Source organism: Grus americana, chromosome 5, assembly GCF_028858705.1.
Source record: "Grus americana isolate bGruAme1 chromosome 5, bGruAme1.mat, whole genome shotgun sequence".
Taxonomy (NCBI): Eukaryota; Metazoa; Chordata; class Aves; order Gruiformes; family Gruidae; genus Grus; species Grus americana.
The window spans coordinates 34122333-34146909 of NC_072856.1; the positions used below are offsets into that span (position 1 = coordinate 34122333).

General features: G+C 45.1%; 3 protein-coding genes across 14 annotated transcripts in view; 1 reads left to right on the forward strand and 2 right to left on the reverse strand.

Annotated features, from left to right (window-relative positions):
• VTI1B (vesicle transport through interaction with t-SNAREs 1B) overlaps positions 1-8934 on the reverse strand; it is a 32794-nt gene extending 23860 nt beyond the window's left edge. For all 10 annotated transcript variants that reach the window (XR_008577504.1, XR_008577511.1, XR_008577505.1 and 7 more), the window contains exons 1-4: positions 8592-8934; positions 4320-4378; positions 2921-3112; positions 1410-1583 (exon numbers count right to left, since the gene is read on the reverse strand). Coding sequence is in view for 1 of the 10 variants with exons in the window: in XM_054828900.1 (XP_054684875.1) it covers positions 1410-1583; positions 2921-3112; positions 4320-4378; positions 8592-8706 (540 nt within the window). In the remaining 9 variants the exon portion in view is untranslated. The remainder of the gene's footprint in view (positions 1-1409; positions 1584-2920; positions 3113-4319; positions 4379-8591) is intronic.
• A 2504-nt stretch (positions 8935-11438) lies between these two features.
• Positions 11439-18906, forward strand: LOC129206558 (retinol dehydrogenase 12-like). The gene is made up of 7 exons (XM_054825965.1): positions 11439-11566; positions 12313-12431; positions 13246-13401; positions 13708-13812; positions 14217-14426; positions 15302-15491; positions 17397-18906. Exons 1-7 carry the CDS (start codon positions 11469-11471, stop codon positions 17497-17499), a joined length of 981 nt encoding a protein of 326 aa, XP_054681940.1. The 5' UTR covers positions 11439-11468; the 3' UTR covers positions 17500-18906.
• Positions 16323-24577, reverse strand: part of ZFYVE26 (zinc finger FYVE-type containing 26) — a 55720-nt gene continuing 47465 nt past the window's right edge. For 2 of the 3 annotated variants that reach the window (XM_054825958.1, XM_054825957.1), the window contains exons 40-43: positions 23976-24158; positions 23118-23162; positions 21794-22002; positions 16323-16521 (exon numbers count right to left, since the gene is read on the reverse strand). In XM_054825958.1, the coding sequence (XP_054681933.1) occupies positions 16515-16521; positions 21794-22002; positions 23118-23162; positions 23976-24158 (444 nt within the window). In that variant the 3' untranslated portion in view covers positions 16323-16514. Of the gene's footprint in view, positions 16522-19611; positions 22003-23117; positions 23163-23975; positions 24159-24577 lie in introns of those variants that run through there. The other variant, XM_054825959.1, reaches the window with a different exon arrangement.

Below are 24577 nucleotides of genomic sequence, written 5' to 3' on the forward strand. Positions count from 1 at the left end.
CTGGCCTGTTAACAGATAATCCATTTCCACTTTGTAATGCTCAGAAATAAACTGTCAGGTATTTCTCAGTCAGCTATTAAGCAGCAGGTAATTAAGTGAGGTTACGGACAACTAAAAAAGCTGTTGTCTCACAGAGTCAGGATTCACGGTGTATGGCCACTGGAGGTCCCCAGGTAAGATTTCGCTATTCCACTTCCAAACCTCCAAGGGAAGCAGAAGGTAAGCCAGGTCACCTACCACCACAGACACCTGCCTGCACAATTCCTCTGTAGTTTAAGCCATTGCCTTCAACTGGCTCCATAGGTACATTACTTTGCACTGAGACGGACTGGACCAAGCTGGGAAGAAAACTATCAAGTCCATTCAAAGCATACTAGATTTCCCATCTTTGCATTACCCATACATTCCAACTGGAAGCAATGCAGCAATACAACGCCTAAGAGGCTCACAAGAGATGTCACAGCTTCATGAACAATCTGTGGACAGACTGGCGTGCTTGAAGGACTGCAATATTTTTAATTAGAAAAACAACAGACAAAAAACCTATACCTACAGACCTTAAGATCACATTTTTTTTCCTGCTTTTCAACCCAAATTTGGGAGCAGGGCAAATCAAATTCTGACTGCAATCAAAAAGTTACTTAAATGAAAAAACTACGGGCTTTGTTGCAACGAGCAGAGGTAACTCCCAAGAAAAGGGGTTTGCTTTTTGTTTTGGCTGAGCATGCTTACTTGCCAAACTCGGTGCGCCCCTGCAAGTCACTCACCTAAAAGCTTTACACTGAGGATCCCTTGTACACACAGAAAATGCCATCAGTTCGTTACTTCAAAAATTGAATTACCAGGTTTGCAAATGTGTGTAAACAAAACAAATTAACTACTTTTTAAAGCTTCCACAGTAGAAGCAGAGTTGCTTGACCCACGGATGAAGAACAAGCATCTTGTCTGACACCACTTTCTCCCTCCTTAGCTAACCTACAAATATTGGAAGGTTAGTTACTACATAACCAAGCTTCTATTAAATTTCATTTCATTAGAAGAACGTGCTAACTGACTCTCAAATCTAAACCTTTACTAGTAACCTAGTGGTGGGCTACTCCTTAGCATTTTTTTTAAATCTGTAATTTTTTCAGTAATGCTATTTGTTTTTAGCAAGTTTATAGCTCTGCTATCTGATCTTGCACAGACACAGCAGCAGACATTTGGCCATTACCCTTTGGGCCCTTCTACAGTAATTATTTTCCTTTTATGAGTGCAGCATAGAAACATGGCAGCCTGGATCTGGTATGCAGAAACACGGATTGGACTACCACGTCTAGGGAGGTCTCCAAGAGTCATTACTGGCACAGAGTTTCCACCAAGCTAACATCAAGTTGTTTTACTACAATGCCCACGGTTTCTCTGCTTACTCTGCTCTTGGTGCGTTCCAGCTGCTCCCGTTGCTCCCCAAGTTCTTCAATTATATCGGTGCCGATCTGATCTGTTTCGGCAGCAATTCGGTGCGAACGCTCAATGCTCTGACTGGCTCGGTTCAGGCTGTCTGTTCCCTGGAGAAGCAGCACCCTCTGTGACTGCAGATTAGTCTGAAAAATAACGTACGCTTAACTATTAAGCACAAAGGGAGAGGTATTAGGCTTCTGCAATATTAAAAAGTTAGGACGTGACTCCGTAGGCCATCCATTTGTATTAGCTGTACATGCTTCTTATGTTAACTGATGCAGCCCAGTTAATTTTGAAAGAGTTCTTATTCACATTGTAAGATTATGGCCAAATCTGGTTGAACCTTGAAAAAGAAGGACGCACAGCTAAAGAGTTAATACAGTTACAAAAAAACCGTCTTTGCAACAATCTACTTTTCCATCAAAGAACATTTACACGAAAACAATCTCTTTGCTTTCCAGGTGCTAACTTGTCCTTCCACTGGTATCTATAGTCTTATTTGTGATTTCACAGTTGGTTGCCAGGGAAATCATTAAGAGTTTACAGTCAAAAGGATTAGGAACAAACAGCACTAACAGATGGACTGCTCAGTAACAAAGATCCTCTTTTCATGCCAGCAGCCTCAGCTAGAGGATAAGAAATGTTTGCTGACCTTGGGGCCAAAAGGTGGCTCAAAATAAAGTATTTTCTTAAGCTTCAGAATGTCTAATCTACCACCCTGCTCTCAGGATTTAGAGGAACCAATCAAGAGGAATCAAACACAAAAATTTACCAAGCTACTGCAGAACAAGATACTAAGGAAAGAGCCTCCCTCAAACCTTCCTTATCTAAGGAAGACAAACAAAAAGCCAGCCTCCATGAACTTTCTGTACAGACAACAGCATTTTGGAGATAATAAGCAGATTCAGTCTCACTAGCTCAGATATAACTATCTAAGTGTATCTGGTAAACAAAGAAATTGGTGTATTTCTTCCACTGCAGCAGCACATCCATAGTGAACAAAGTGCTAGAGGATGACTTTTATATTTTCTTGAAATTATTTCCACTGTGATTGCTTAAAAAGATAATTCTACCAAGGAACCTATACAGTGCATGATTCACACTCTTTGCTAGTTTTGGAGACTAAAAACTAGATCAGTTGACCTTTCTTCTCAGTCAGTAGCATCACTTTTGCGTCTTCACTGCTGTAGGGCGATTAAATCAAGCATTTCAGTACAGAACGTTGTGTAAGTTACTAACCGCATGGCATTCAAGGAGTTCCATTTTGATTATATTCATATCTCTGTTTTAGAACAAAAAGCTCTCCTCTGAGTTCTGGGTGTTTCTTCTCCTCCCTGAGATACTCATGTTACATATACAGGGAGTTACACAAGCACAGAAGCTAAGTGGATTAAAGTAGAAACACTGTAAACAACACATCTGGAATACTGTCTTTAAACAATCACAGCCATGTTAAATAAAATTTATATCTAATTCTCACACTCTGTTCATTTTCTGTGGAGAAGATTCCATATTTTATATTGCCGTGACTTCCAGGGCCCAATCCCAAATCTGTGCTTCTCATCTCTCTCTGGAACATGGAGAGGTCTCTTCTGTACGCCCGGATTTTGCTCATCATTTGGTTGCGGAAAGGCAGAGGAGCATACTTCAGTTCTTCCTCCATTTCCCGCAGCTTTAACGAAAGAAAAGGTGTTTATTTTTTAAAGCACCAAATCTATTCTTATCAGCAGCCATACTCAAAACTCACCACCAGATGAAGGGATTGGGCGAGGGGGATTAACCCCAAACCCTATACTCCTCATCTAGTATCAAGTACGCCATTCTACCTAATGCTGTTCAGCCCACATAGATTTTCATGTACACAATGCCTCAAGAAAAAAAAATAAAAATTACCAAGCTTAAATACTTGTTTTTTTCTGAAACATCACTACAGAACTTCAAAATTTGCAGTTCTCACTTTCATATACTTTAAGCATTTATAGGATGGGTACCAGCTTCTCATTGTATCTATGTACTAGAGATCTATTGCAGAGGCAGGCAGGCCACTAAATTCACACTCTGAACATCTGGGCATGGCAAATGAAGTTAGGATTTGTAAACCCTGAGATTTTGGATGTGTGAATTTTCACATCAACTTTTAATGACAGCTGTTACAAATACACAATGCTTCAAGCTGTTTGCCAAATGAGCTCGCTCACAATATGAGCTCTACATCTCATACATCGCCTACACAGATACACCTCAATAAAACCCAGTAAGTTAAGAGGAATAAAGCATTGCGTTCAGCGGTGACTCAAAAACATCCTAACAAATAGAACATTAATATGAAAAGAAAGCTTAATCCATAACGTCTTGCTTAAAAAGACAAGTCACATGGTGTTTCTTTCTGCTGCTCCATGTCACCTGCTGTCCAGGAAGCCTATACAACAGAGGTTTCAAATATTCAAGGTGCCTGATAATCAACCATCAGATTATTATAGAAAGATCAGATGGGTTAAGACCAACACGAAAAAAGACAGTAGGTAAGAAAAAAGCAGCAGATTCGCTACATGCTGTCCCTACAATCTCCAGCGATTTTAATTGCACCTCTGTCACTCTCCTTTGTTGAAAGGGAAGGCAATATCCAAACCGAGCACTCAAAAAACCCCACAAACACATCTAAAAATATTTGTCTATAGCTGTATATGTATATAGATAGATACAACAAACTTGACAAACACAGACACGCCTAACAGATCAACTAATCAAACATTAAAAAATACAATATCTGCCTGCCAGAATAGGATCCATAAAGAAAGCAAAATTTGGAAGTATTGTCCTTTTTAAGGCATCAATATTTCAACCGTTCAGAAAGGCCAGCAGCCTAGATTTGTGTTTACCGTTTCATTTGCTTCACGCTGCTTCTCATCAAATTCTCGAACTAGTTTTTTCTTCTCCTCTGTGAAAGAAAAGGTAGTATGTCAGATAAACTATACAGAAATGACAACAGAATGCCAACTCAATCCATTACAGACAAGGAAGCTGCCACAGACGGCTGATTACAGAGACGCCAGGTCAAAATCTACCGCAAACAGGAACAGCCTGTTCTTACAACAACTTTTCAGAAGGGGGTGGCAGGGGGAGAGCAGAAACCACCCTTCCAAATGCTGGCCGCTACCTCTGGTAGACAAAAGAAGTCATTTTTCAAACCTGAAATATTTCTTCTGACGTATTATCCTCCGATCTCCACTGACAGAATTGCGTCTTGAAAAACATTTAACATGAAAGAATAACAAAGATGACATGCTGGTAAACAGCTCATTAATATTTATTTCTTGCACATATTTTGGCAAGATTACTGAAGGCTGAAACTACAATTTGGATTTGAACAGAACATCAAGTCAATTTACATTTCCAAGTGAGCCCTGAAGTTCCTGGCAGATAGGGCACTCTGCATTCTCGTGGTCATGAAGTAACTAGGTAAAAGGGATAAGCATTCTAGAGTACTCAGAGATTAAAGATGCCATCAAAATATCACCTCAGGTTCACAGATTAATGCCCAAAAGCTTCCCTCTTCTGGAATGACATTGGTTGTTTGAATCAGCCAACAACACTATACATTACAGTTGTTTGAGACAGTCATTTGCGAAGATCCTTGTAGCTAGGGAATGGGTTTCACCGTTGTTACTCTATTTTTAAACAAAACCTTAAGACATGTATTTTGCATGTGTTAAAAAACTATCACACCTCTCTAATATCCACAATCAAAGAAAGTATAATTCTGAAACTCTCCTTATCTCTATGGAGCAAAAAGATATGTTTTATAAGCTTTTGCAAAAGCTCTGAAGACGGCCACCAGAGGACTCTTGTAGAGTACTGCAAATGAAACCAAATTCTATCACAAGTCTGATAAATATGCACTAGCCTAAGTCATCTCTCTCAAAAAAGAATAATTCAGTCTTAATAAAATTTTGGGTAGCAAAAAAAAAAAAAAAAAAATGCAGTCAGTCATCTTGGTAAAACCTCTCTAATTTGATTAAAGACAAAATTAAAGATGACATTATGAAAACATTGTTGCAGTAAAAAAATTACTTGATAATACTTTTTGTAAATATGGTCCTCTGCAAAAGAAGCAATTTTTAAACCACTGAGCTCTCAATAAAGAATAGGAAAAAAATGTGAAGCAATCAAAACATTTTTAGATAGCTCCTCTCACATACACGACATGCCTAAGCTGCAGGCTTTCCTTTTCAGTTCAAATTCATATTAAGTCCCAGAATTTGAACTTAGAGAACTTAAGTCAGAATTAAAACCCATCAGCTAACAAGAAGCTGTGCTCTCAAGTAGCACAGAATTATTGCAGACTAAGCTACATTATGACTGTTAATATATTACACACTAGCTGGAATCAGGAAACGCAGTTTCACATCCCGGTTTATTCAGGAGGAAATGCTGACTTCTGAGGTTCCTAAATACACTCTCCTCAAGTGCTTCCACGATTTGCCATCAGATACATTTGTGCCGATGCAATTATTTGTGTAGCTGGGTTGCAAGTGAAATCATGGACATGAAGTGCAGGAAAACAGCCTTCAGAAGTCAATATTTTGTTTCACACAGGTCATTTCACTAATCCGATTTAAGCAGCACCCTCTTACAACAACTGCCATCACAAACTAATTGAAACCCAGTGCAGTACTGAAAAAGCATTATTTTACCTTCTTTGTGTCTCCCAAGCAGATTAAGACAACACTGCACTTAGAAACGAACAGCCAAAGAAATGCTGGTTTCCAAAAGTCAAGTAGCAATGGCTTCAGACTTTTTTGTCTATATGCCAAAAACAAATCCGGCAATGTGGCTTGAAAGTATCATATTGGATCTGGCCTAACAGAAATGCCAGAATACATTGAGCACTTTAATTCATATCACTCCACATTAATCTGTGACTCAAAGTATACTGAGAGAACTTTTTTAATGCAGTAAAAGTACCTAAGCCACAGTAACGTTACCCACATGCTCATCAACATTTAGCTGATTTATTTCTAACCAGTTAGAAACAGATTCAGTCGAAAAGTACAGCTAACTGAATTAGAGGAAAGTATCTATATTTGAAACTGATCCAGGCTGCTTAAAATGCCTTCTTACAAATTTGGAAGGAAAAAATTTGTTTCTAGAGCTAGGAATTTGTTATCTTGTTTGTTTATATAGAGTGGAACAGCATTTCCAAACCTCCGCCCTTCAAAGATATCCCAAGGACTACAGATTCTGTCTTCCCTCAAGATTGGGAGCGTGCCAATCATCTTAAAAGCATGTGCAGGGTATCTTTTATCCCCTCCTGAAGTTTTCAGGATCAGATAACTCGAAAAATAAGATATACCCCACTGCCCATAAACACAAGAAGCAAACAGCACATTAGGAGAGTGCAACGCCTCTACCAGATAGACAAATTCCTGACTGATCTTAAACTCTCTCAGATATACTTTCCAAAAATATTATCAGGATTTTTGCAGCAACAAGTTTAAAGACTAGTCATATTAAAATTTCACAGCGTGTCTGAAAAATCAGTTTGTAATTATCTGTAATCTGTTGAAAAAAAATATCTACACGCATTGCAAAAGTTGCTGCCCGTAAATACTCCATTTAAGCCCATTGCTCAGAATTCATCGCCCAAGACTACCCCAGATCCAAGGAGACCTGACAAAGCTTTATTTCACCAAGAAATTGACCGCTCTCCTTTCTATATCTTTTATGCTTTTCATTTTTGTTGACTGCTAGTGAAATTAAGCCAGCTTTGAAAGAAAGCTGTCATTTGCAGGTTTGAACATCTTTCTTGTACCAACCTTTCTAGAAATGCTGATGACGAGGACTGTGCCCCTGAATTTAACTCATTATTAAATGGCAAGCCAGGTAAGAAACAGAACGTCAAGCTTTTCATAGCCTGTGCTGTCTAGCACAGACTGGTATATTCTGAACAAACCATTTTTATGATTTTACACCTAAACACCTAAAAGTGATCCATTCTGGGAGAATGACAAGACTATTGCAGAATGTGGCTGAGAGCCCTTACTCATTCTTGTGGTACAAAACCCAAGATTAGCTACAGCAGCTCACGATAACTGTGTATCGTGTTTCTCATATGACGGAAGTATTTGATCAAAGAGATTCAGCGACACTGGTAAAATTTTCCTTGTCAGATCACTTCCCTTTCCATTTCTCAGAAGTATAAGAACTGAATAAGAAATACAATGCCAAGTCCTACAGAGAAGTGTTCTGTCAGCACGTTTTACCAACTGGTATGGTATAAAGAATACCCATAAAATCAGGTTTTGCTTCTAATATAACTTTGTGTAGCTCGATAGTTTTTTCCTGTCTGTGGGTAGGCAGTGCACAAACCAGATTTTTAAAACAGTAATTTAAAATGAAAATCTTCTCCAGTAAGTCTACAAATGGTTGTAGACAGTTGTCATAACAAAAATTGCTTTTAATTCTGGTGATGAGGTTTTAAGCAAGAGTCCAACAATGACCAGAAAAGAAAAGAAAACCCCAAAGCACTGCAGTTTAGGCAGTTCACCCAGAAACAGCACGAAATAACCTCCCAATCACACCTCCTCCGCAGGGATGAGGCCGAAGCTCCGGAGGTGAAGTTTGCCAGACAAGAGGAGCTGCTCCAGAGGAGTGAAGCGACGCACCTGCCTCCCTCCTTACAGAGTCGGGGCTTTGCACAACCAGGCCTAATGCTCCGGAGCAAAGCTACCAGAACAGAGCAGCAACCGGCAAATAAGGCGCAGTAAAGCCAGACCTAGGCAAAGCCGCCAGCCCCCTCCAAGGAGGCGTCTACCGAAAGCGACGCGCTACATTCCTGCAATTCCCTCGGCAAACTCCTTCCCCGCACAACGGCTTTCGTAAAGGGACTTTGCCCTCCCGGCTGCAAAACCAGGTTTATGCACGGAGAAACATCCCAAAGCCCCCTGGACGGCCCTCCCGAGCCCCGCTACCGCCCGCGGGGAAGCCCCAGCCGGAGGGCCAGCTGCCCCCAGGCAGGGAGGAGGGAAAGCACGGCCAGACCCCGAGCCCCCGCTCCCGGTAAAGCCCAGCCTGCTGCCGGCGCACCGTCCCGCGACCGCTACGCCCTCCCACGAGGAACAAGGAGCGGCCGCCGCCCGCCCGCGCCTCACCGGCCGCGCTGCCCCGCAGCCGCTCGGGGACGCCCCGCAGATCTCCGTGCAATCCCCGGAAGATCTCGTGCAGCCGCTCCAGGTGCTCCGAGGACCCGGAGCCGCGGCCCGCCATAGCGGACAACCGCCTCCGGCCACGGTCGGCGACAGCTACCGCTTCCCCCTGCCCCCGCGGCTACAAAGCCACTTCCGCCATCGGCGGAGGCCTGGGCCTTCTCCAGCGCAGCCCGGGCGCCCCGAGCGCCGCCCGACCGCAAAACCGCCCCGCGGCGGGGGCAGCGCGGGCAGCCCGCTGCGGCTTGCTCCCCGTGGGAACGAGCCGCCACACGCGTTGCGACGGGGCTGTCGGCGACGCCACCCGGCGGTCACCGGCGCCAAGGCCCATCAGGCGCTGACCCGGACTGCCCCGAGAAGAGGAGGGGGCCTCGTGGCGCGCACTGCCTGCTGGGAGTTGTAGTCCCTCTCGGGAGGCAGCACCGGAGCCAGCACGCGGCGCAGCGGTTGGAGGAGGTAGGGGTGCGAGAGGGCAACGCCGCTCCGTGCCCCGGGCCTTTTGTCTCTTATGCTCTGTGGTAAAGGCGACAGTGAGCACCGCTGAACCCACCACCACGTTTCTCCCAGCTGTCAACACATGCTTACACACACATGTACATAATTTCATCTGTTTTGCTAGGGTTAATATCATCAACTTTGGCATGAGGTTATGAAAATTATTTAAAAAGTCTTTAATAGTCAGACCAGTTGTCCCCAGGGCATTCAGCCCCCTGAGCTGGAAGACAGGGATGGCGAGCAGAATAACCCCCCCCATAATCCAGGAGGAAGCAGTTAACGACCTACTATGTCACCTGGACACTCACAAGTGTATGAGGCCAGATGGGATCCACCCGAGAGTTCTGAGGGAGCTGGCACAGGAGCTTGCCAAGCCACTCTCCATCATTTATCAGCAGTCCTGGTTAGCAGGGGAGGTCCCAGACGACTGGAGGCTTGCTAATGTGACGCCCATCTACAAGAAGGGCCGGAAGGAGGATCCGGGGAACTACAGGCCTGTCAGCCTGACCTCGGTACTGGGGAAGATTATGGAGTGGTTCATCTTGAGTGCGCTCACCAGGCATGTGCAGGACAACCAGGGGATCAGGCCCAGCCAGCATGGGTTCATGAAAGGCGGGTCCTGCTTGACCAACCTGATCTCCTTCTATGACCAGGGGACCCGCTTAGTGGATGAGGGAAAGGCTGTGGATGTTATCTACCTGGACTTTAGTAAACCCTTTGACACTGCCTCCCACAGCATTCTCCTGGAGAAGCTGGCAGCTCATGGCTTAGACAGGTGCACTCTTCACTGGGTAAAAAAACTGGCTGGACGGCTGATCCCAGAGAACTGTGATGAACGGAGTTAAATCCAGCTGGCGGCTGGTCACAAGCGATGTTCCCCAGGGCTCAGTCTTGGGGCCAGTCTTGTTTAATATCTTCTTTATCAATGATCTGGATGAGGGGATTGAGTGCGCCCTCAGTAAGTTCGAAGATGACACCAAATTGGGCGGGAGTGTTGATCTGCTTGAGGGTAGGAAGGCTCTTCTGAGGGATCTGGACAGGCTGGATCAATGGGCTGAGGCCAACTGTATGGGGTTTAACAAGGCCAAGTGCTGGGTCCTGCACGTGGGTCACAACAACCCCATGCAACGCTACAGGCTTGGGGAAGAGTGGCTGGAAAGCTGCCTGGCAGAAAAGGACCTGGGGGTGCTGGTCAATAGGCAGCTGAACGTGAGCCAGCAGTGTGCCCAGGTAGCCAGGAAGGCCAACAGCATCCTGGCTTGTATCAGGAGTAGTGTGGCCAGCAGGACTAGGGAAGTGATCGTCCCCCTGTACTCGGCACTGGTGAGGCTGCACTTCCAATACTGTGTTCAGTTTTGGGCCCCTCACTACAAAAAAGACATTGAGGTGCTGGAGCATGTCTGAAGAGCAATGAAGCTGGTGAAGGGACTGGAGCACAAGTCTCATGAGGAGCGGCTGAGGAAACTGGGGCTGTTTAGCCTGGAGAAAAGGAGTCTGAGGGGAGACCTTATCGTTCTCTACAGCTGCCTGAAAGGAGGTTGCAGCCAGATGGGTGTCAGTCTCTTCTGCCAAGTAACTAGCGAAAGGACAAGAGGAAACAGCCTCAAGTTGTGCCAGGGGAGGTTTAGATTGGATATTAAGAAAAATTTCTTCACCAAAAGAGTGGTCATGCATTGGAACAGGCTGCCCAGAGAGGTGGTGGAGTCACCATCCCTGGAGGTGTCAAAAAAGTGTAGACGTGGCACTTCGGGACTTGGTTTAGTAGACATGGTGGTGTTGGGTTGATGATTGGACTTGGTGATCTTAGAGGTCTTTTCCAACCTTAATGATTCTATGATTCTATGAAAATGTATTTTGAATGTCTTTCCAGAGAGCCACTGGTCTTTCTCTTCAGATATTTCTCACCTTATTAATTGGAAAGTGCAATTAAACTGGCAGTTTCAGATTGTTCTGAGAGCTCTAGTAGAGTCGTACGCTGCCCAGGGAAAAAAGCAGCAGGCTGCTGGCATAGAGCCAGCCAGCTTCCTACCGCCAGCGGTTATTCCCAGCGGGGACACGCCCGCGGCAGGGAGCAGGACCCGCTGGCTGTCCGGTGCGAGAGGCCCGGGGAGCAGCCGGCACGACCCGGCTAACAGACCGACAATGCCTGGGCCGAGAGGGGCACTGCGCAGGGGCGCCAGGTGCGCGCTCTACTGCGCGCGGCAGAGCGCCGCGCACGGGTCCCGGTGCCGCGGAGAGGCGGGGCCGAGGCGGGGCAGGGGCGGGGCCGAGACGGGGCGGGGCCGGGGCGGGCCGGCCGCCGCTGAGCGCCGGACACCGACAGTGTGCATGGAGCGGGCGGCGGCGATGGTCACCTGCTGGGGAGCCGCTCTGGGGGCTGCCGTCTCCGTCCCCGTTCTCCTTCTCGTGGCAGCGCCCTACATCAGGTGCGTCTTACCGAGCGCGACCCTGGTTTTTCGCGCGTGTACGAGTAGCGGCGGGTGCGGGCGGGCAGACCCGGCGTGTGCCGCGTCTCACGGCGGCCAGGTCTGCTTCTTTCTTTGTTTGACGGGAGTAAGAATAAAACTGATTCCTTTTCTCTAGCCCGCGCTGGGGTAGGGGGGCTCACGTTTCCGAGCTCCAGCGCCTCAGTAACCCTAAGGCGCTCACGACAGGACCTGGGGCGCTCCTGGGGCTCGGCTCAGCTCTTGCACTGCCGGCGGCGCGTGGCTCGGTGGCCTCCCGCAGCCTCCGACCGCCCGGAACTTACTCTGGGGTCTGTCCGGAGCCACGGAGCCGGCGGGACGCGGAGAGAGGCGGCCGGGGTGCCCGGGGGGCGGGGCCTGCCTTCTCCTCACGGCGCCGCGGCGGAGCTCATTGGCCAAGTCTCCACAGTGGACGACGGCAGCCAATGGGAGCCGTGGCCCCACTTGACGCAAGGGCGGGCCGGCGGGTCCGTGCTCGGGCCGGTGTTTGTAAGGCGGGGGGTGAGGGGATTTGGAGGGCGAGTTCCCGGTGACCCGGTCACGACAGGATCGTGATCAACTGCTTCAGGTAACGACGCCCGTGAGTCCCCGGGGTCCTGAGCGCAAAACGCGGGGCTCTGGGCGCACAGCCCTGACCCGAGTCCCCTCAGGAGGGATGCTGCCCTCGGTCCTCATCCCGTCGTGACTGCTGCCGCCCTCTCTTGCAGGAGGTATGTCGCTGGAGGACAGTGCAAGTCAACAGCTAGGCTGGAGGGGAAGGTGGTGATAATCACAGGAGCCAACACAGGCATTGGGAAGGAGACCGCCAGAGACCTCGCACGAAGAGGCAAGTCACCGGCCTTCATCAGCAGGCATCCCTGTGCGGCTGATGTGTACGCATCTGTGTGTCAGTAGTCCCTCTTCTGGATCGACAGGAGGAGCGTTTTATGCTTACATTTAAGTGAATTGGATTCCAAAGTTATTTTAGACAAGCCCAAGTGTTGCTCCTCCAGAGGCTGTAACCACTGAAGTGCAAGTGCCCAGTTCCTCAGCTGGTTTCATTGCTTGAACTCCAAAAATGTGCCTTGTGACATGAAAATGCTCTGCACTGCAACCATTTTGAGAAGAGCGGGGAAGTTCCTGGTATCACTGGGTTCTGCTTGTATGAAGCTGGGAACTGTCATAGGTCCACTGCTGTGTGCTTTAGTTATTTGTGTTTCAAGCTAATTTGGTTTACATGCTTTTTGGGTAACTGATAAGGAGATTACACTACCTGTTCACAATCCGTTTAGCAATTACTGTGGCTGGAATCCATGTATCTTCATGTGCTCCTTGCTTGCAACTCCCATTATAGGGGCAGATATAACCCTAACATACCAGTCTTGTGGTACCTGCGCCTGACATGGGAGAACCTTGACAGAAGCACTTGAGATGTGCATTTTCCTGGTCTGAAAACAGCTTTGAGCTGGATCGGAGCTAACAACATAATAGGAAAGGCTTTATCTCTCCCAACTGCTCCCCTAACTTGATGCTAATTCCCTAAAGAAACAATACATTGTGTGTAAGTATGGTGTGTAGTCAGCCTGCTTGTCATGGCCCTGATCATCCAATGTGCTCCCAGTGATTTCAGCTTCTGTTCCTGCTTTCCCCTCCCCTTGCAGGTGCGAGGGTGATTGTCGCTTGCAGAGACATAGCGAAGGCAGAGGCTGCAGCCAGTGAAATCCGAGCTGAGACAGGGAACCAGCAAGTCATTGTGAAAAAACTGGACTTGGCTGATACAAAGTCCATCCGGGAGTTTGCTGAGAAATTTCTAGCAGGTACGGTCTCTAGATCCTTCTTTTCAGTGAGAATATTTTACCAAGTACCGCTGTCCACTCCTCTAGCAAATGCCAAATCCCTGACCTGCATATCTCTGTACCGTGTTGGGTACTGTGGTTCCAGGCAGGGGCTTGTCAGGGGCCATGAGCTAGTTTGTGGTAGGAGACTTGCCCTTATTTTATTGAGGCAATGTGGCTGCAACTCAGACAGGTGGGGGTTTTTTTTTTTTTGGCTGACTTGTGCTGCTGCCTTGTCTGTCTTTGCTCTCTGTTTTCCTGTTTAAGGATGTCTGTTGTGTGTTGCAGAGGAGAAGGAACTCCATGTTCTCATTAATAATGCTGGGGTAATGTTATGCCCTTACTCCAAGACTGCTGATGGCTTTGAGATGCACCTGGGAGTCAATCATCTTGGTAAGGCCAGTGGAATGTTTGCATTCACTATCTGTGGGGAAATGCCAGAGGAAAATCCTGCTGTCAGATTTTTCTCTTCCTCCATCTTGGGGAAGGATGGAAGGCCAGAGTTAGAGTTCTGGAGATGCAATGCAATGTGTTTACTTATCATGGACCCAGTTTAAGTATCTGTACATGTTACCTGGGACATTGGAAACATATGACAGCTCTGGCTTTTTGAAGCTGAGGAGCAGAAGTTAATGGCCCCCAAAAAGTTTAGCTGTTGATTCAGGGGGGTCGTCTTTTCCCTGGACTTGAAATGCAGGCAGCAATGAGATGTAACATGTAAGTAATATGTTGAAAGTACTTTAAAATTCCAGCAGCAGAGCCTTTCAGAAAAGGATGACATTTCCTCTCATCTCTAGGTCATTTTCTATTGACATTCCTATTGCTGGAGTGTCTGAAGCAGTCTGCCCCAGCCCGCATAGTGAACGTGTCCTCACTGGCTCATCACGGAGGCCGAATCCGCTTCCACGATCTCCATGGTGAGAAGAGCTACAATCGGGGCCTCGCCTACTGCCACAGCAAATTGGCTAACGTGCTCTTCACCCGGGAGCTGGCAAGGCGGCTGCAAGGCAAGTCCCAGCGGAGAGCAGAGTGTTCTTCTGCTTGGTTTTTGAGCACCATGAGTCAGGAGGGTGGATTGAAGAAAAGTCTGGAAATTGGCTACATAGAAATGAAATAGTTAGAGGCAAGGGTCACTGACAGCTCTTTGATGCAGGAAGAAAATATCTCTTGTCTGTGGAACCAGGAGACTTAAAGCACTAATTGTCTTTACAGCAGCAGGGCAGAGGAGTTTAGTAGCCTGGCACAGCTGAATGGATGTCTTTTTTCTTTGGTGCTTGTAAAAAAAAAAAAAACAAACAAAAAACCAAAAAAAAACCCCCACCCAAAAACCTAGCTGCATCCACACAGACAATTGTGGTGCGTGGCTGGAAGCTGTATAAACAGAAGGAGCTGGACTACAATTGCAGTCTGCAATGGAAGAGCTGAGGGATACTCAGCTGCCTTAAGTGTCAATGGCCTGTAAAATAGAAGCATAGGACTAGGCAGTACTTCTTATGTCATAGTATTTGTCACAGCCATGTCATTCAGTTCTTTTCATAAACGTAAGTAGTAGTGTCTTCTCTAGGAAATTAGTATTACAGTAAATCAAAAGAAGCTGGTCTTCTCAAAAACCTGATGGAAACTGCTGGTGTTTAGCATCCAGGCCTTCTAGCACATTGTTTTGCAGAAGGCGTGTAGTGACTGCAGCGTTTGCAAGGGAGTGGGGGGTGATCCAGCAAGCAGTAACTACCGAGAATTTCACTTACTTTCCCTGTATCTATGCCTGGACTCCTCCTTTCAGTTGTAGAACATCTGCAGGTGGAATAGAGGAGTATATTACTCTTTTTTTTAAAGGCAGTTTGATGCATGCGGATTTGTACTGGACTACTTTCTTTTGCCATAGGCACTAAAGTCACAGCAAACGCTCTCCATCCTGGTTCTGTCCATTCTGAACTGGTCCGGCACTCGTTTGTAATGACGTGGCTGTGGAAGATATTCTCATTCTTCTTGAAGACACCTCAGGAAGGAGCTCAGACCAGTGTCTACTGTGCAGTAGCAGAAGAGCTAGACTCTGTGACAGGACAGTATTTCAGGTGGGTGCAAGCTGATGGAGTGATGTGCTGTGGAAGGCAGCCTTGTTGGCTGGGGAAAATGAGACTTAGTGTCATTCTTCATTAAGAAGGGACTGGGTAAGAGGCTGGCTGATAAGCTTGAGGGTGACAAATACTAGAGCATTACCCCTTCTGGATCTGTTGCAGTGGATATTGTGTTAGAAGAAACCCCTGACCTGTGCAACGCTTCACACAATAGCAGGTCCTTCAGTGCTAGGAATATCACTGTACTCAAAGTGCAGGAGTGGCTGTCACATGCTCAGAGCTCTAATCCTCATCTGCCTGAGACAGGAAAATCACTCTGTTTAGTTAATAAGGTCACTTGAGGGAATCCTGGGAAGACCACTCTGATTCTCTTTGTAGTGTTACCCCACTGGAGCAGGAAGGGGCCTGTGCTCCCAGGGAGCTGGGAGGGCTGATGGTGCTTGCAGAGTGAGGAGGTGAGATTTTTCAGGACTGGCATGTGACAAAATGACTTGATTTGTCAGTGTGACAGGCCTACCAGCTGGAAGGGGCTCCTGCTAGGGTGCTTATCATTCTGTCCTGCCAACTGTCTTTTGTAGCTCCTGCTACAAACCCTGTTGTTTCTTGATGTCTTTGACTTACTCTGGGACCCTGCATAATCATGCCTTTTCCCCCCATCAAAACTATAGCCCAGAGCAGTTCCAAGTTGTCATCATCCTGGATTTGAAGTCTGCCCTTTGAATAGCTTTTGTTCAGATGTGTCTGTCAGCTTCTCACTCTGTGTAGAGCAGTGTAACAATACTGTTTTTGGGAAATGAACACGAAAAGGTGTCTTTTTTTCTTTTTTTTATTCACTTGGGTACTGTTGGAGCCTTTGCTTCTTTGCAGAGCTTTCCTCTCGTGATATCTGACCAGATTAGTCTCTGTAATGACTTTGCTCTTCACTTGGGAGTTTGTACCATCTTAAGCAGACTTGAATGTATAAATAGATTTCTTAATCTTCCTTGGATGATTGTCTGTCCCAGGATATAAATGGAGAATTTATGTGCTGGAATACAAAAAAATTTGGTGGATTTTAAACTCAAAAAAGAAAGGAGTTTTGGACTTGGTGGGAAATAAATAGCTTAAACAGTAATTCACAATTTACATTGGACTAGCCTAAAATCCTTTTCACTTTCCAGGCAATAGAATATAAAGCACTAGTACAGGCATTAAGAAAAGAATTTGCATGCTACAGCAAGACAGGTGGAGTCCACCAGAGTAATTTCAGGAACTTGAGAGACTGTACTTGCAGCTCTAAAAATACTAGGCTGGACAGAAATCTTACGAGATGCAATTTCCCCTGTTCCCTTAAACTCCCATGTTATTAAGCATCTAGAGTTACAGATGAGAACATATGATCTCTGTTCCAGACAGAGTGCTGTCTGATTGCAGGAGCTGAGAAGAAAGGAGCCACAGTCCAGAGGCTAATGGAAAAGGGGATAACTATACACAGTTATTGCAGTGGTGGTATCCTGGGGCAGCTTTGCCTTTCATGCAGTGACAATATAGTGGGATGAATAGTTTGGAATGAAGAGCTGTTCAAGTTGCTTTTTTGTAGTGTTTGCTCCTGAAAAAGCTTGGTTAGTGTTTATAGCCCTTTTTAGTGGTATTAATGAGAATGTACACTGAAGAGTATAGACTTGCTTGCCAGTTCTTGGTGCTGTGGGGGAAGACTCTTCCCTAGCCAGTTGGAAAGCAAGCTTCCTCAAGGTGGCTTAGCACCAGCCCTTGCTCATTTGCTAGATAGCCTTCCACCCTTCTTCAATCAGTCTTGGAGTTAAGCTGGTAGAAAACAACTCCCTTATCTTACCACAGACATCGCAGTGTGCTAATGCAGGCGGAGATCTTTGACTTAAAAATAAAAAAATATTCTTCTTACAGTGATTGCCAGCCAGCATACATATCTCCACGGGGTCGGGATGATGAGACAGCAAAGAAGCTCTGGAGCGTGAGCTGTGAGCTCCTCGGCATCCAGTGGGACTGAGCAGTGTGGACCTCAAGTGTGTTTCAGGCTAAGCCCAGCGATTCCTCTCCTGGGAAGAGCATTGCTAAGAGACCTCCAGCCTAGAATGCTGATATTTCAGCAGCCCTCATGATGGCTCTGTGAACACAAACTAATGTGAATTTCTGGAATATTACACTTAGGGATTGAGATTAGTAAGCAACCAGGCCCCCTTCCCAGCTGAAGAATTACAGTACGATGCAGGGAGCAACCTTTGCTTGGTATCTCACGCAACAGCCAGAGGCTACTGTTCTCTGGCTTTAGAATAGAAATGGAGGTTGCAGTCTTAGGTTTAGATTATGAAGTAACAAAGAATTACTTTAATTTTTTTTTTCCTAACAGTAATAGTAAAAAGGTAGGACTCTAAACTTATGATCTATGAGGTTATTTTCAGTTCCTACTATTTGACCTGGCAGAGTGAAAGTACTTTAGGATATTAGATTTTCTGGCAGTTACATGCAATACAAATGCTCTCAAGCACACAGAAACAGGTGCTGGCCTTTTTGTGCAAAGCATTAGGCAACTTTTTAAAGTGGAATAAATTTTTTTTCCCTTCTATATTCTCTGTAAGAAGCTGGACTTGCAGTAAGTTAACTGAGTCTTGGCTTATCTTTTGAGAACCCAGGTCTCAGTGCAAGTGACTGGGAGGTTAAAAGCTACAGGAGTGCTACAATCTTATTTTAAAAAATTAAGATCTCTTCTGGGAAGCATTGAGCAAAGATGGTGTAAGTGTCACAATAACCCCCCCAGCTGCACTTTAAATGACTTTAGAACCTAGAAAAGAGAGCAGAATGAGTAAAGAACATCTCAACTATGTTAAAAAACATTGAACAACTTCAGCTGAGACTTTAGCTTTAAATGACAGCAAACTACCTAGAGCTAAACAGCTGAAGCAGAGGTCAGGACTATGTTGGTATCACGGTCAAGTTAGCTGCAGGACAGGAAAGTAAGACTTGCACAGAAATCCTTACATTTGCCCAACAGTTACTGGCCTTGGCTGGCCAAGGCTGCCAGCCTGGCCTTGCCATGCCGCTTGTGCTTCCAAAAGGCAGCTGGGTCACTCCATGTAGTAAGGGGACTGCTCCCTTGGAACTCTAGTGCTACTTTGGTGCAAACCGCTAGAGTATGATCCATAAGTAGAGATTATTTCTGAAAGAGTTAAGCAGTTAGAAGACAAGCACTACAGCTCATAGAATTATCTTCTGCTTCTGAAAAAAAAAAAAGTTCAGAAGCTTTTGGACCTGCATGTGAGTGTGCCACTGTGACCAACTGCCAGTTTTTGGGAAACAAATGCTAATTTTACAATTAATTCTGTCTGAATGCTATCTATGCAGATCAGTCCTGTGCTACCTCTGAGCAATACTAAATAAAGACATTTTCTTTTTACAACAGGAGACTATACCTTCCTTCACACACGCTGAATCAGTTTTTTTGGTGTTGCTGTTCTCCACACCTGCCTTACTAATGTAGAGAACTCAGTTTGGGTTACAGTTTAAAGTCCCTTTGGGTTTCTCCCTGTCACTCTACGTTTTTTCCTCCCTCTTTACACTTCATCTTGCGTATGAAGCTAAATCCACAACTACAACGTACGGGTAGTGTATTGGGTCTGACTGGAATATTTTGCCCTTGCAGGTCAGTGCTCTTCTCAAAGATGTCTGATTGTAGATTTAACATAAGACATGGAACTACACATTTCCACAGACACCCCCCCACTCTTTTTGACCTTGGGCAAGTAATTTATACCTTCTTCTAGGCTGATCTGTAAAATGAGGGAACTAAAGCTCATTTAGCTGTCTCAAAGGGAGGCTTGTAAGGGAGAGTTAGATTAACTTGCAAAGCTCTCTAAAGAGGATTACTGGTCTGTGAGAGTACATGCATGAGGCTGAGCTAGCTACCTAGCTACTGGGAGGACTTCTAAAGATGTGATATTCCAACTCATCTAAGTGTTGAGGACATCATATAGCAGAGAGAGATTTTGCATGACAGAACAATTGTCCCCCTTCTAATTACTCTGCTAAGCACAGCCAAAAGCAAAATACAGATCTAGAAAGAGAGTGCCAGCTATACTGAGATAAAAAGCAAACAGAAGACATGTTAACAGTCATAATACTTTATTCTCTTTTTTCATTGTAAACAAACCTTGGTCATTAATAGATAAGTTCTTTTTAATTGGCAGTACTCAATCCCTTTTTGATGCTCAAAAATTCAAAGCCCCTTGATAATTGCACTATTCGCGACACAAGGCAGTTAGTCAGGATCAGAATTCCAGTTCTGCTGGTAAGAGAAAGACCCCTACAATTCCAGGTTAAGAACATCAAATGACAACAAACACTACTATATAAAGTGCATCAGGTACAGTGCAAAGAGGTCAGGAAGAAAGGCAGGTACAGAACTGACTGGTCTGCATGGCAAACTCCACTCTGTCCTCTATACAGCTGAAGGAACTTGAGCAGGAAAGTAGGTATTGCAGCAATGCACAAACCCACAAACAGTAAAACCTCCTCCCCACAATTAGAGATTTGGAAATGATCAAAGGCATGGATAGTGTCACGTTTTAGGATTAGCCTAGCAGCTGTACTCTGATGGAAAGCTAGGTCAGTCTGGCAAGGAAAACAAAAGCAGCTTTCATTAGTACTGCTCACTAATGAGATAATGCAAATCTGTGGTCAGGAGATTCTGAAAGCTAGATGTGGTCATTTCTGACTGCTTTGCTCTGAGACATTTCTAGCCCTGCTCTAGTGAGCGGAGCACCTCCAAGAGAGGTGTTTATGTCAGTGGGACACTGCTCATGAAACACTAATGGAGATGGACCAAGTCCTTTCCAAGACCATAGAAGTCTGTTCTGTCATTACAGTGAGCTTGGGGCTGGTGCAACACTCTTATTTGACAGTCTCAATTATTTTATGTACTAAACTATTTACAGTTATATTACACTTCAGAAAACCTGTTGTTTCTTTTGAACAACTAAGCTTTTTAAACAAAAAGAGTGAACTAGTTTTCCTACCTCTTGTGCTGAAATACATGTAAATGGCAAACACAAATTCTTGTGGAGTGCCACGTTTTGTTCTGTTTCTTTTTGAAGGTCCTACTACTGTCTACCTTTCTTCTGCCCATTTCTCATATCCCAGTCATGGCTGCAGAGAAACAGCTGCTTTTTGCAGCATCCCTGAACACAGCCATTACACAAAGATTCCTGCTTTTTCATAAAAACCTAATGCTTCTAGAGCAAAGCCTGTCAATAGAGTCTATACGGTATGTCCAGTTAATAAAAAAATTAGTCTGGAGTTCTATTGTACCTGACAGGGGCAGATTATTCTGGTAAGAAACAAATCCCTGTGTGACAGGGATACAGACCCCCTGTTGAATTTTACCACAGCTTGCTCGATCCATATTTTCTGCTCTACCTGACAAAAAACTGTGGAAGTTTACTGGCAACTGTTCAGTGATAAAGCTGCATTGCAACAACTAATTGCATATTACCATAGCAAAGAAAGAACTATGTGATTTTGAAACTATTTTAAAGGATTACTTTTCCTTTGTACTCCCCTTATAGGATATGCCCTTTGTAACTCTGTCCATCTAGTAAGGGCTCGAGTGCCATATGTATGGCACATGTCAGACAGTATGACTGCTAAGTAGAAATCTGCCATGAAGAATCAGTTCCTACCTTTTCAAACAAACTAAACAAATTGGGCACATTGTACTAGTGGGGGGGAAAAAAAAAAAAAGAAGAGTAGCAATGGTTTGTATAGAGGCTTAAAAAAAATCTCTTTCAGTCTTTTACAAAGAAGGTCTCTCCAATCTTGACAAAGTTTACAGGAAACCCATAATTACAAAAAGTTTAGGCTACATTGAGTTGATAAGAATTTTCTGTCCTCTCTATATAGGTTTTCTGGATTAAAAATAAAAAAACCCCATACAATAAAGTTCAGTGCCTTAAAAAAAAAAAATCAACCAAAAAACCCCCCAAACTAGAAATAGAAGTGCTCTCTTCCATACACTTAAATTCTTGCTTGTTCAGTTTGAAACTACCCCCCTCCCCCCCCATCAAAAAGATAGCCAAAAAACACCCTGAGGTAGTGACTGTTTGTCAAAATACAAGTCTGGCACTTGTAATTTAGTTCCCTTCCTTTCACCAGAGGGACATTAGCAGCATCCATTTGCCATCAACATCAGTCAAGAGACTTCCATTTCACCAAGAGATTGCTGAACCACACGCCTTTAAGCTGTCATGAAGCCTTCCCCTTCCGTATGATGGTGAACGTCAATTACTTACTACTTCCTAGCACCCTGGGGCAGCCGATTTCTCATTTTGGGCTGGTGCACCGAGAGCCATTGGGCACAGATGGCCTTCACAACATCATCGCCGCTGTTCTCAGCCAGCTGTCGCACATGCTGGACTAGCTGCACTGCTCTGGTCTTCTCCTGCCTCACCGAGACCAGATAGGCAGAACGCAACTTGTTGCACATCACATAGGCCTGGATCTGAAGCAGAAGAGGAAGTCAGAACTTGGCTAGAAAGCTGTAGTAAACTAACAGGACAAGCTTAAGCAAGGATTCACTGGAAATACATAGTTCAGAAGCCTGGTGAACAAGGTAGCAGCAGCATATTATGAAGCAGAGTATGGCATGGAGCAGGTCCCAATGTAAAAGACAGACAGACAGCTGTATTTTATTAAGTTTGTCTCTTGTGGAAACTCCTTCACTGCATCACCATGAAATTAGCATCAGGAATCCTATCTTGTGCGTTAATTTACCATATCCTTAGAGCAAAGAGTCTAAACCAGACGTTTTCTTCCATTGCTGGTTCTAGAACAGCTCACATCTCTCAGTGATAGATCTTACATAAAGGCAGCATGAAAAGCCCATTTTTCAATCTACATACAACAGTGAGTTTGTCAGTTGGAGCAGGACAGAGGATAGTCACACATCTTAAGATTTTATTCCCAGCTATGCCACTCAGGATCTACACCAATCCACAAATGCTGAGCCACAGCCTCTTCATCTATAAACATGCATCTACAGTTCACATATTTATCTGTGACTCTCCAGTGGCTTGGCTGGCTGGTATGAAAGCTAACAAAGAAACCAGGTAGTTTAGGCCTCTGAGAAAAAATGTGTATCAGAATTGGAGAAGTTTTATCATTTAACTCTCGATCACAATGGAAATAGTATAATCCTGAAACAATAAGCTGAAATGGTCATCTTGGAGGTATGTTGATCCTCGTTAGCTGTCTGCCATTAATAGAAACTTACACGCACTTATGTGAAAAGCTGGATAAAAGTAACAACAAACCCACCAACAAGCCTCTCTGAAATACTTTCCTCCCACTATAACAAATGCCTAGCCCTCACTCTGAGGGCTGTCAAGGAACTAATAGGGATAACATCAATCAGTACCTTCACATCACAGCTCTACAGTCACAAACACCACACCCTTGAGGAATTCACTGTGGTTTCTACAATCTAGGAAGTGGCCTTCAAAACTGGCTTAAGTGAGGATGAGAGAAAAGATGGTAAAAGAGAGCATGTAGCCCACAGAGCAAGACTGGGCTGTTTAGCTCTTGCTAAAGCAGTTCCTCTACTGTACTTGTACTTACCTTGTTTTCATCACTGTCCATATCCTGAATCAGATTGTCGAGATCCTGTATTCAAAGAAGGGAAAAGGTGTTCATATTTAGTGTGACTATAGTTCACAAACCTTTACCTCATCAGGGACCCAACCCCTGCACAGAGGAAGGGGTGCTGAGATCACAGCTAGGTGGTTACATTGGTCCGACAGCGAGTGCTGCAGATATAGAAAATAAAGTCCAATTCTTCCCCTTACCACAGCTTCTCCTGCCTGCCACGTCTGTGGGGTATCCCCAGAGAATGCTATGAGCCCAGGAGTCCCCCATGGACATTGCTTGTGTTGCATGAAATGAATTTGTAGGTTCTCTGCACCCCAGCAGGAGTCGGCTCCTGTGGCCCACCCTGACCCCAGGGGTGGACTGTGTCCCCTAGCCTGATTAGTAGAACTTCATAGAGGGCATCTTCTTCCTTCACTGGGATGGAAAACACACTGTGGTAGGCAAAGGGAATCTTAAAATTGTTTCCTATGGAGGCAGGAGGTTTCTGCCTCCACACATCTCTCTGTTAGCCAGGGAAACCTCACTGAAGGGAACACGTCCCACCTCATTCAGGAGTATTTGGCAGGACCCTGTGAAGCAAAGGTTCTCTCCCCATCCTGGGTACTCATTTGGGAAGCACAGGGTAGGAGCTCCCTATTGTTTCCTCTCAGTAACTTGCATAAGGCAAGCCACACGCTCCCACCTTTAAACAATGCATGTAGTACAGAGCCAGAAGATACGAAGAACTCACTAAAAGACCAGCACAGGCACCACAGGATGGTTTCCCTTTAGTCTGTGTTCTATATACTCATGTTACTTCCAAAGAGTCACAATGCAGAACAGAATTACCTCAGCAGGAATGTTCTTGAACTCATTTAGACAGTTTAGGATAATGTTATCCCCATCGTTTTTTGCTGCAACTCCAGACTCATTGACACACTTGAGGAGCTGCCGGATCTCACTGTACTTCTGCTGCTTCACCAGCTGCTTGGCCACTTTGCTGTACACTTCTGTAGCCTCCAGCTGGAAGTCCTAGAGGTAGTTGGAACATTAGAGCAACATGTTAAATGTTCTCAGCAGGTTTTCTCACAGGGACTCTATACAACTGAGACAATCTCTCCTAAGGACAAAATATCACACCATGCTCCAAAAACTCAAAGCTGTTTTGGGGGCCTCTGATTTTCCAGTCACCACTGCTCAGGGACAGCTTAAAGGTTTTCTATAATCAGACTGGTAAAGCTCAATTTTCCTCAAGAACAAGAGCACTGTTACCACCTCCTTTTCAGGGGTGGCAAAAAACCAGTTTTATTTCTTCTGGCAAAAGATCTTTCCTACATCCCTACTCACCTCTTCCTCACTTAGCAAGCTCCCACTGTATTCCTCCAGCCACTCCACCAGCAGCCACCCTTTGTGTACCCCAAGAAACAGGAGGCAACTGCCCATTGTACACC

Bases quoted from the DNA above. Each gene is read 5' to 3' on its own strand.
- LOC129206558 (XM_054825965.1), top strand. From the start codon at position 11,469: ATGGAGCGGGCGGCGGCGATGGTCACCTGCTGGGGAGCCGCTCTGGGG. The intron at 11,567-12,312 runs GTGCGTCTTACC...CCTCTCTTGCAG, and splicing joins GTGGCAGCGCCCTACATCAG to GAGGTATGTCGCTGGAGGAC. The intron at 15,492-17,396 runs GTGGGTGCAAGC...TTCTTCTTACAG, and splicing joins GTGACAGGACAGTATTTCAG to TGATTGCCAGCCAGCATACA.